Source organism: Scyliorhinus torazame, chromosome 2, assembly GCF_047496885.1.
Source record: "Scyliorhinus torazame isolate Kashiwa2021f chromosome 2, sScyTor2.1, whole genome shotgun sequence".
Lineage (NCBI taxonomy): Eukaryota > Metazoa > Chordata > Chondrichthyes > Carcharhiniformes > Scyliorhinidae > Scyliorhinus > Scyliorhinus torazame.
Genome location: NC_092708.1, coordinates 207,184,488 through 207,196,740, shown reverse-complemented (window position 1 = coordinate 207,196,740; position 12,253 = coordinate 207,184,488). Strand labels below are relative to the sequence as shown.

The window sequence follows — 12,253 nt, the reverse complement described above, 5'->3', positions numbered from 1 at the left end:
CATCTTATAATTCAGAATCAGTGGTTCAAATCCATTGAGCCACAATTCACACCAACAATAAAAAAGCTGTCCTTACTTAACCGTCACAATTCACAAAGAAATGGTGTGTCATTGAAGAGAGTGAAGAAGAGATATCTCATCCTGTGTCAGTGAGTAAGGATAATTATTACCCTTTTACAGAATCTGCATTAAATGAGCGAAGCAGGACACAAAGGCCAGGTAGAATTCTTCGCTAGGACCCTCCCCTCTATCACCCAAATCGGAAGACCTCATGCACATCATTCCCAATTTTTAACACAAAGGTAATGCTCTCCACTAGCGTTTTCACGATTTGCATGACTTGAAGGCCCACTGTCCATCTGTAAGACAGGATCCTTGTTGGTACTGCCTCCATATAACAGCGCACACCACTTCACAAGAATAAAGTGTAGGATGTCACAGAAGTGTTACTGCGCTCCCAATCAAACTGAAAAAGACCAGAGTTAAGCAGGGGTATTGCGGGTCAGAAATCTAAGGTGGGTGGATGGAGTTCACTTCAGTTATCAGGTTACATTGGAGAGGTTGGGGCTGTTCTCCTTGGAGAGAAGGAGGCTGAGAGGAGATTTGAAAGAGATGTTCAAAATCATGAGGGTGCTGGACAGAGTAGACAGGGAGAAACTGTTCCCACTTGTTGAAGGATCAAGAACGAGAGGGCGCAGATTTAAGGTGATTTGCACAAGCAGGAAATGTGATGTGAGAAAAAACATTTCCAGACAGCGAGTGGTTGGGGGCCTGGAATTCACTGCCTGGAAGAGTGGTGGAGGCATTAAAGAGGGCAATAGATGATTATTTGAATAGAAATAATTTGGAAGGGTATGGGAAGAGAACAGAGGAATGGCACTAAGGCATGATGCTTGTTTGACGATCCGGGGCAGACACGATGGGCCAAATGGCCTCCTTCCGCCTGTAACAATTCAGTGATTGAGAGTTATAGTGCAGATCAGCTGTGACCTTCCAACTGTACAGCAACAAACTTTACAGCTCATCCTGCTGGACAGAGGTTTGAGCTGCGTGATACAGGGGTACAGTACCGGTGGGTACGTGTCTTTCACTTGCTGTGGATCTCACACAAGGAGCTGGTGATACAACATTAACACAGACAGTGACCCAAGCCGGGAATTGAATCCGGGTCCCTGGCGCTGTGAAGCAACAGTGCTAACCACTGTGCTACCGTGCCACCCAATATGGAGATGCACATGGTGTGTTACATGGACGTCATAGCTTGCAGCTATGAATAACGATGGTTGCGCCTCCAACATGGAGCAGCATGGTCGCACATTAGTTAGCACTGCTGCCTCACAACGCCAGGATCCGGGTCCATTCCAGCCTTGGGTCACTGTCTGTGCGGAGTCTGCACGTTCTCCCTGTGTCTGCGTGGGTTTCCTCCGGATGCTCCGGTTTCCTCCCACAGTCGAAAGATGTGCAGGTTAGGTGGATAGGCCATGATAAATTGTTCCTTAGTGTCCAAAGATGCGCAAGTTAGGTTAAGGGGTTATTGAGAGTGAGCTTGGGTAGAATTCTCTTTCAGTGGGTCGGTGCAGACTCGATGGGCTGAGTGGTCTCCTTCTGCACTGTAGTGATTCTATGAATATTCTTTCCAGTGCATGGTTCACCAGGAATCTCTCCCCCAATTCTGGTGTGTGTATTGGGAGGACCTGCATGTTGATACTTGACCTGTTAAGTCACAGAGTGGGACTTGAACTCAAAAATAGAGGTGATAGCAACTATGCCACAAGACCTCCAAGGCAGAAGTATACGGTGCTATATTTTGAGAGACAAAATAAGGAGAATATAATTTTCTTTAAATAAAATGAACTGGAGGAGCAGAAGGGTCTGGGTGTACCTTTACACAAATCATTAAAAAGTAGGAACACAGGTTGAAAATGGACAGGAACCAAATGAAGGAGACATAGGGCTTGATTTCTCAAGGGATAGAATTGAAAAGCAGAGATATTACAGGGCAGAATTTTATGTTCCCCCTCCAGCTGGTTTGTAGGTGTCAGGGGTGGCATAGAATTTCTCTGATGGCCTTCCTACCAGGTTGCCGGCCACATCGGCCTCTCAACAACTTTATGCTGGGACGAGTGAGGCACGTAATGGCCAATTGATGACCACTGAAGGGCCATTTGCTGCCCAGCCTCCATTTCCAGGCTGGCTCATCGGGACAACTGATTTGTCAACTGGACGGATTGTCCAGTTTACTGCATGATATCGGGCGAAGGAATATTCTTCAAGAACATCATTCACATTAGCTGAGGGGAGTCACAAAGTAATAGTCAGCAAAAGAAGAACACAACTTGGCCAATCGTCAACGGCTGTCTTTGCAGTGAGTGAGGGAGTGCATGTCTCAGCTGAAAATCCCTTCTTCTGCTCAGACAATTTGGGTGCAGTTCCATCTGCGCTCAGCAGGGTGAGCTGGCAATTCACTCGGAGCAAATGACAACCGCGTAGAGCTGTTCCATCTTCAGCTCTGGAACAGCTCCATCTCGGATTGTCCATTTGCCCCTTGGCGAGGGGCACACTAGTTTAAATGCCCCTCAGCATCCTCAATCAAGTGGGCAGGGGAATCAGGTGTTTTCAGTGGGTGAGTAAAACTGACAGTGAAGACTTAGCAACTCTGGGAGTGTAGCTGACAATTCCATTGCAAATCAGTGCACTTGTCCCAGCCTCGCTACTACAAAAAGTGTTGGAAGGCACCAGAAGGAGAAAAAATATGATGAGATGTCATAACTGTCCGCAAAGGCTTATCAGTTTGAGGATCTTTTCCCTAGAAAAGAAAAACCTGACGTATGTCTTGATAAGAGTTCTTTAAAATTCTGAAAGGTTCAATAGATGCAGAGAACATATGGGGTGGTGTAAAACTAGGGGCCATCAATATAAAATGGCCACTGATACATTCTATCGGGAATTAAGGAGAAAGCTCTGAGTGGCGGGTGATGAGAATGTGGAACTCAATGTCACATGGAGTAACTGAAGTGAATAGCACAGATAGGCTGAAGAGGAACCTCCGAGGAGGAAGAAAGGACTAAATGGATGAGTGAAATGGTAAAACTAAGTCAGATGAGTGAAGGCTCAATATCAGAATTGATCAGTTGGCCTGCATCTGTGCTCCATTTTATGGAATAATTTACTGCAGTTTTCTGTAAGGAAAGAAAACTATCATGTAATGTCTATTTATCGAGGCTTAGTTTTGTCACAAGGTACACAAGGCTTGTAGAGAATGCAAGAAGTAATCTATATATGGTGCCCAAGGTCATGACCCCAGGTCAAATGTCATCTGCTGTCTTTTGACTGTGAGATCAGCACAGCATAGAGGGTGGTGTTCAGAAGTGCAGCAGGCGACGGAACAGAGAACCAGGAGGAGGAGACCATTCAGCCCCTCAAGCCTAATATGTAGGATGAGACCATTCAATCCCTTGAGATGTTCTGACATTCAATGAGATCATGACTGATTTGTATCTCAACTCCATCGACCCTGCCTTGAATCCATATCCCTTAATACTCCTACTAAACAAGTTTGTCATTCTCATTTTGGAGTTTAAATTGACACACCTATTAAACCCTTTAATCACCTTAAACGCCTCAATTATGTCACCCATAATCTTCCAAACACCTGTACATTTTAACTTTCGGAATGGGTGAGGAGGCCATTGAGTTAAAAATTGACTCATCACCCCAGAAGGATTGGTTGTGATGAGAACGAGGCACCAAAGAGCCACAATCACCTCCCATTTCCCACAAAGGTGTCAATGCCATGCGTTGATAGTTACCTGTTCGTTGCCTTCCAACTAGCGGAATGCTCTGACTCTCGGTGATCACCGAGTACACCTTCACTATGTATTCAGTACCAGGCAGGAGATCTGAGGAACAGTCGGTGACTTCAGGTTAGATGCAAATGTAGGCCCCACCCAAGCAAATTAAACAGAGAAAGAAGGAAACACAGACACAATCGTTTGATTCTACGGCAACAGGAATCAGCACTTATCGCGTCCCTGGAGAGAGGCGCTGAGATCCACGCTCTCCTCTCCCAAAAGTAAATGCTTATTTTAGTGTTGCATAACAGGCCCGCCAAGTGTCCTTACCGTATGTGGAGTGTAGAAAATGCTGGGCAGCTATTAATTCACAGTGGGTGGCCCATTTTATATTCCCTCCAAGTTTAATTATTCCGCCACACTCTGAGTTTAAGGGGTGCTGAAGCCAACATTGTTAGCAGGCACAGGCAAGACCAGAGGGGCTGGAACAAGGCCAAATACGTAAGTGTCTCCCTCAGGAGGTTTGGCATGGGCAGGCGGCAAGGTGGGAGTGGGCCAAGCCCTCACCTTGAGGGGCTAGGCCTGCGCCGGAGTGGTTTCCGCTCCTCTGGCTGGCGGGAAAGGCCTTTGGCGCCATGCCAGCCGGCGCCGAAAAGTCTTCGTCGGGCGACGCATGCGCGGGAGCGTCAGCGGCTGCTGACATCATCCCCGCGCATGCGCAGTGGAGGGGGTCTCTTCCGCCTCCGCCATAGTGAAGACCATGGCGAAGGCGGAAGAAAAAGAGTGCCCCCGCGGCACAGGCTGCCCACGGGTTGGTGGGCCCCGATCGCGGGCCAGGCCACCGTGGGCGCACACCCTGGGGCCAGATTGCCCCGCGCCCCCCCCCCAGGACCCCGGATCCTGCCCGCGCCGCCTTGTCCCGCCGTTCAAAAGGTAGTTTAATCCACGCCCGTGGGAGAGGGTTGACAGCGGCGGAACTTCAGCCCATCGCGGGCCGGAGAATCACCGGGGGTTGGCCCGCCGACCGGCGTGATTCCCGCCCCCGCCAACCAGCGTGGCGCGATTCCCGCCCTCGCCGAATCTCTGGTGGCGGAGAATTCAGGACACGGCGGGGGTGGGATTCACGCCAGCCTCCGGCGATTCTCCGACCCGGTGGGGGGGTTGGAGAATCGCGCCAGGTTTAGTGAAAAAGGCATATGGGACACTCGCCTTTATCAATCGAGGCATAGATTACAAAAGCAGGTAGGTCATGGCGGAGTTGTATAGAACTTTGGTGATGCCACAGCTGGAGTACTGTGCGCAATTCTGGTCGTCACATTATAGGAAGGATGTGATTGCACTGGAGCGAGTGCAGAGGCGATTCACCAGGATGTTGCCTGGGATCGAACATTTAAGTTATGAAGAGAGGTTGGATAGGCTTGTGTTGTTTACGCTGGAGAGGAGAACATTGAGGGGCGATCTGATCGAGGTGTATAAGATTATGAGGGGCATGGACAGGGTGGATAGGGAGCAGCTGTTCCCCTTAGTTGAAGGGTCAGTCATGAGGGGACACAAATTCAAGGTCGGGGCAGGAGGTATCAGGGAGCATTTGAGGAAAAACCTTTTTACTCACAGGCTGGCGACGGCCTGGAACGCACTGCCCGGGAGGGCACTTGAGGCGGGTTGCCTCACATCCTTTAAAAAGTACCTGGATGGGCACTTGGCACGTCACAACATTCAAACCTATGAGCCAAGTGCTAGCAAATGGGATTAGGTAGGATATGACAATGGACCTATGTCCCGAAGCAAGGAATTGCCACTGAGAAACGGTCAGACTCCGTGACACACACAAACACATCTGTGTACAGAGACACGCAAGAAAGGGGTTCCACAGCCACGCCTCTCTTACCTGCCAGTATGACCATGCTGCTGGTCGGCGCGATGGTCAGGTCAGTGCCCCTGCTGTCACCCTTCACTGGATTGTAGCTCACAAGGAAACTGCTGAGATCGACGGAGGTGGGTGGGGACCAGCTGATCCTCATGGAGTCCTCTCCGACATGATTAAAGCGCAGCCTGGTGGGGGGCGGGACCGCTGGGGGAGAAAATGCATCGGTCATTACCCACTATTGGTGGGGAGGGAGCTGAAGAGTGGAAGCACATACACACAGGCCCCATGCATTTGAGGTAGGATGGTCGGGTTTGCATGCATACACACGCACGCACATACTTCCAAACACTGGACGCGTTCAGTGTTGTACCCTATCCTGTACCTGAAACTGGGATGACAGTCCCAAGGGCAGGGGGTATTTCACTGCTAAATATCCCGTACAAAGGCAGGTTTTCCAAGATAGGAGCTAGGGCTTGCCATCGATCACTTCCCCATTCTGCACTCAACTCAATTTTCTTGCAATGAAGTGGGCTCCCCTCCTCCCATACTTTCCACGTCTGGGATTGCTGAATGAGCAGGGAAGATTTAGCACAGGGCTTTCTGCAGGAATATTCCAAACTCCCTAACTGGGACATCTTCACTCATAAGAAGCCAGATCTATTCCAATCTACCTCTCACGGGGATGGAACTTGCATTTATATAGAGCCATGCAGCACCGTTGGGACATCCCAAAGCCAATCAGATCACACTGTGAAGTGTAGTCACTGTTGTATTGCAGGAAATGCAACAACCAATTTGTGCACAGCAGGATCTCACAGGTAGCAATGACCACATAATCTACTTTTGTTTCTGTGATGATGGTTTGAGGGATTACTATTGTCCCAGGACACTGGGGGAAACTCCCATGCTCTCATTTGGAACAATGCCATGCGATTGGTTTTAACCATTCTCCGAATCAAGCAAAATGAGGTCCTGGTTCAACTTCCCATCCGAGAGGCAACACCCTTGACAGTGTAACACTGAATTTAGTGCTCACCTCTCCAGAGTGGGGTAAAACAGGTTAAGCCTTTTTAAAAAAAAGTGGGCAGCACGGTAGCATTGTGGATAGCACAATTGCTTCACAGCTCCAGGGTCCCAGGTTCGATTTCCGGCTTGGGTCACTGTCTGTGCGGAGTCTGCACATCCTCCCCGTGTGTGCGTGGGTTTCCTCCGGGTGCTCCGGTTTCCTCCCACGGTCCAAAGATGTGCAGGTTAGGTGGATTAGCCATGCTAAATTGCCCATAGTGTCCAAAATTGCCCTTAGTGTTGGGTGGGGTTGCTGGGTTATGGGGATAGGGTGGGAGTGTGGGCTTGGGTGGGGTGCTCTTTCCAAGAGCCGGTGCAGACTCGATGGGCCGAATGGCCTCCTTCTGCACTGTAAATTCTATGATAAACAATGGCTATGAGTGGGGGTTGAAGCCACAACCTTTTGACTCAGAGGCAAGAGTGCTACCATCAGAGCCAGGCTCGACACCTGGGGAGTCACCTGGGCACCAGGAGGTGGCCAGTAAACTTGTTTCAAAACTTGGAATTTTTAACACCTTTCGATGTAAAGCAACAAGAGTAGGCCAATCAGCCGATTCCCAATGGTTCCGCAATTCAATTTGATCATAGCACCTCAACTCCATTTAGCCACCTCAGTTCCATATCTGTCAATACCCATGCCTACCAGAAATCTATGCAATCTCAGTTTTGAAACTTTCAATTGAAATCCAGCTTTTCTGAAAGAGAGTTTGAGGCGTCGACTAGCCTTTGAGTGAGGAACCGCATCCTGACATCGCCCTCTAGTTCCAGTTTTGAAAGTTAAGTCCTCTTGATTTCCGGCCACCATCATGGACACCATTCCCAACATGCATTACCCCAACTAACATCAACCACAGGCTCAAACTTATCACATGCACACCTGGGCATGGGGTGGGGAGGGGTGGGGGAGAGAGAGACCACCCAGGCACTACATGCATTCAGTTGACCACAGGTTGGCGAGAGCTCACTGAGAGACAGGCCACTGACTCTGGGAAAAGCATGCAGTGCTGGGTGGCAGGGTGGGGTTGGGAGAGTATCGGAGGAGAAAAAAAAAAACGAGCTGAAGAAAACTTCACCAGTTTGCTGCTTTCGGGTGGTGGCGATACTGTCACCACCCTCTATCAGGGTGATAACACTGATGTCGTAATCTATCCCTGGCTCCAGGCCTCGCACAGTATAGTATCCGGTCGATGAGCTGACAAAGTCTTCGAAAATGGGAACGGACTCCCCCGCCGCTATAACTGTGATGCGGTAGCCAGTAATGGCCGAATAGTTAAGCGGCGTCCATCTCAGGTCGATGGTCGTGTCGCTTACGTCAACGAAGGTGAGGTCAGTGAGTTGGGGAATTTCTAGTTAGTCAAAGGGCAACAAGGCAGCGTTAAAGGTGCAAAAAAAAAGGAAGAAAGCTAAAATGGAACAGCATGATTTTGTTCTAAAGATGATTTAACTGCAAAAGTCGCAAGCAATCAAAAGGTGATATGTAATGGCTTCGCTGTTAGGCAGACGGAATACAAGCCCTCATTACTGTGCAAAATATCCAACAGTGCAAGGTTTTTTGGTGTTAAATTTTAGAAGTGTTAATTGTTCCGTTTATACATTTAGAGTGTCTATCCTTCCCTATTTGCCTGAAGCCCTTTGGGGTGCAGTTCCACCAGTGCTGGTTGCCTTGGCACCACTCAGCTCTGGGCAAACTTGGTGCTGGGAGGCCATTTTGTTTCTGTCATTCAGTCCCTGCCTCCTCTCCCACCCCCTCCCACAAACACAAGGCAAAGTCCTCTGATCTGCATTTCCCAGCAAGAGTGATCCGACAAGGAGGGGGCGGGGGGGAAGTCCTGCTGGTATGTCTGAAATACCAATCTAAACTCTGGCCGCAATCTACCAGCCTCATCACACCCGACTCGGGATGCAGCGAGGCCGGTAAATCTCGCGAGGCGTCGCAATCTGAATTCGTGGGATGTAAATTTGCATTTTCAAGTGTGCAATCAGGCTCACTTGAATATGCTCTCGTCGAAGTTACCCAAGGTGCGGGAGCTAACCCCTGTGCCTCGGAGACCCAGAGCAAGCGCCATTTAGCACTGGTCTCCACCAACGTGGACTGGCACATGGAGGGCCTGAGGCAATTGGGGGTCCCTGGGTGGTCAGGCTATGAGGAGGGTAGCACTCTGGCACCCCTGATGCCACCTCGACATTCTGACAGTGCCGCTGGTTGCTGGTTGTGCTCAGGTGGCATTTTGCCTGCACTGGGGATTGGGCTTGTGCCCTGTCCTAATGAGGTGAGGTGCAGGAGGCTCAATTACCCCCTCATCAGTGAGTTGGGGGGTTCAGAGGTGAGGGTGGGGCTTCTAGAGATCGGGGCACCATTTTGCATTGGCGAGTGGGGCTCATGGGACTTAGTGCGGCCTCTGCGGCTAGCGCCGGCAAACATCAGCTAAATGCACCTGACGCGGGATTCTGTTTCACTTCCGTTAAATCACAGCCAGAATCTTTCCCATATCACCTTTACAACCAGTAATGGAAAGCTTTCAATTACTGAATAATCAAAGTCAGCAAAAGGCAGAGAATAGATCATCTGAAGCAAATAAAAAGAGTGCAGCTTTCTTTAACGGAAGCCATTTTATGCAGTAGGCATCTTCATTTTAAAGCATGAAAATAAAAGTGATTTGAATATGGCGTTGACAGGAAGCAAGTGTGAAGGTTCAGAAGCTAAGGTAAAGACTCCCTGTGCATGTTCCTGGTGTATCTCCGTCTCAGTCCTTATACCTACGTTTAAACCCCCCCGCCACCGTAATAACGGACATGGCAGCTGAACCATCATGGCTACCTGGTTACTCTCAATTACCTTGGGTTATCACCGTGGTTACTGGACGACTTTCCTTGCCGTTCTTGATGGCGTAAATACTGACGTCGTATTCAACACCAGGGATCAGCTTCTCCGGAGTCCAGGAGGTTTGTTTGGCGTCAATAAATTCCTCTAGCATGCTGCCGCCCTCGCCTTTTCTCGGGACAGAGGTCACCCGGTAGCCAGTGATATCTGAATAGCAAAACAAAGAACAAAGAACAAAGAAATGTACAGCACAGGAACAGGCCCTTCGGCCCTCCAAGCCCGTGCCGACCATACTGCCCGACTAAACTACAATCTTCTACACTTCCTGGGTCCGTATCCTTCTATTCCCATCCTATTCATATATTTGTCAAGATGCCCCTTAAATGTCCCTATCGTCCCTGCTTCCACTACCTCCTCCGGTAGTGAGTTCCAGGCACCCACTACCCTCTGCGTAAAAAACTTGCCTCGTACATCTACTCTAAACTTTGCCCCTCTCACCTTAAACCTATGCCCCCTAGTAATTGACCCCTCTACCCTGGGGAAAAGCCTCTGACTATCCACTCTGTCTATGCCCCTCATAATTTTGTAGACCTCTATCAGGTCGCCCCTCAACCTCCTTCGTTCCAGTGAGAACAAACCGAGTTTATTCAATCGCTCCTCATAGCTTATGCCCTCCATACCAGGCAACATTCTGGTAAATCTCTTCTGCACCCTCTCTAAAGCCTCCACATCCTTCTGGTAGTGTGGCGACCAGAATTGAACACTATACTCCAAGTGTGGCCTAACTAAGGTTCTATACAGCTGCAACATGACTTGCCAATTCTTATACTCAATGCCCCGGCCAATGAAGGCAAGCATGCCGTATGCCTTCTTGACTACCTTCTCCACCTGTGTTGCCCCTTTCAATGACCTGTGGACCTGTACTCCTAGATCTCTTTGACTTTCAATACTCTTGAGGGTTCTACCATTCACTGTATATTCCCTACCTGCATTAGCCCTTCCAAAATGCATTACCTCACATTTGTCCAGATTAAACTCCATCTGCCATCTCTCCGCCCAAGTCTCCAGACAATCTAAATCCTGCTGTATCCTCAGACAGTCCTCATCGCTATCCGCAATTCCACCAACCTTTGTGTCGTCTGCAAACTTACTAATCAGACCAGTTACATTTTCCTCCAAATCATTTATATGTACTACATACATAGAACATACAGTGCAGAAGGAGGCCATTCGGCCCATCGAGTCTGCACCGACCCACATTAATCCCTCACTTCCACCTTATCCCCGCAACCCAAAAACCCCTCCCAACCCTTATGGACACTACGGGTAATTTAGCATGGCCAATCCACCTAACCTGCACGTCTTTGGACTGTGGGAGGAAACCGGAGCACCCGGAGGAAACCCACGCACACACGGGGAGAACGTGCAAACTCCGCACAGACAGTGACCCAGCGGGGAATCGAACCTGGGACCCTGGCGCTGTGAAGCCACAGTGCTAATCACTTGTGCTACCGTGCTGGTAAAGAGCTACAAAGAGCAAAGGTCCCAGCACTGATCCCTGTGGAACACCACTGGTCACAGCCCTCCAATTAGAAAAGCATCCCTCCATTGCTACCCTCTGCCTTCTTTGGCCTAGCCAGTTCTGTATCCACCTTGCCAGTTCACCCCTGATCCCGTGTGACTTCACCTTTTGTACTAGTCTACCATGAGGGACCTTGTCAAAGGCCTTACTGAAGTCCATATAGACAACATCTACTGCCCTACCTGCATCAATCATCTTAGTGACCTCCTCGAAAAACTCTATCAAGTTAGTGAGACACGACCTCCCCTTCACAAAACCGTGCTGCCTCTCACTAATACGTCCATTTGCTTCCAAATGGGAGTAGATCCTGTCTCGAAGAATTTTCTCCAGTAATTTCCCTACCACTGAAGTAAGGCTCACCGGCCTGTAGTTCCCGGGATTATCCTTGCTACCCTTCTTAAACAGAGGAACAACATTGGCTATTCTCCAGTCCTCCGGGACATCCCCTGAAGACAGCGAGGATCCAAAGATTTCTGTCAAGGCCTCAGCAATTTCCTCTCCAGCCTCCTTCAGTATTCTGGGGTAGATCCCATCCGGCCCTGGGGACTTATCTACCTTAATATTTTTTAAGACACCCAACACCTCGTCTTTTTGGATCACAATGTGACCCAGGCTATCTACACCCCCTTCTCCAGACTCAACATCTACCAATTCCTTCTCTTTGGTGAATACTGATGCAAAGTATTCATTTAGTACCTCGCCCATTTCCTCTGGCTCCACACATAGATTCCCTTGCCTATCCTTCAGTGGGCCAACCCTTTCCCTGGCTACCCTCTTGCTTTTTATGTACGTGTAAAAAGCCTTGGGATTTTCCTTAACCCTATTTGCCAATGACTTTTCATGACCCCTTCTAGCCCTCCTGACTCCTTGCTTAAGTTCCTTCCTACTTTCCTTATATGCCACACAGGCTTCGTCTGTTCCCAGCCTTTTAGCCCTGACAAATGCCTCCTTTTTCTTTTTGACGAGGCCTACAATATCACTCGTCATCCAAGGTTCCCGAAAATTGCCGTATTTATCTTTCTTCCTCACAGGAACATGCCTGTCCTGTATTCCTTTCAACTGACACTTGAAAGCCTCCCACATGTCAGATGTTGATTTGCCCTCAAACATCCGCCCCCAATCTATGT

The 12,253-nt window shown here is 49.2% G+C and overlaps 1 protein-coding gene across 6 annotated transcripts in view; it reads right to left on the bottom strand.

Annotated features, from left to right (window-relative positions):
• LOC140395386 (fibronectin-like) overlaps window positions 1-12,253 on the bottom strand; it is a 161,807-nt gene that overhangs the window by 65,057 nt on the left and 84,497 nt on the right. For 4 of the 6 annotated variants that reach the window (XM_072483085.1, XM_072483095.1, XM_072483103.1 and 1 more), the window contains 4 exons: window positions 9,560-9,751; window positions 7,797-8,069; window positions 5,680-5,862; window positions 3,810-3,899 (listed from right to left, as the gene is read on the bottom strand). In XM_072483085.1, the coding sequence (XP_072339186.1) occupies window positions 3,810-3,899; window positions 5,680-5,862; window positions 7,797-8,069; window positions 9,560-9,751 (738 nt within the window). The remainder of the gene's footprint in view (window positions 1-3,809; window positions 3,900-5,679; window positions 5,863-7,796; window positions 8,070-9,559; window positions 9,752-12,253) is intronic. The other 2 variants (XM_072483109.1, XM_072483128.1) reach the window with 1 other exon arrangement.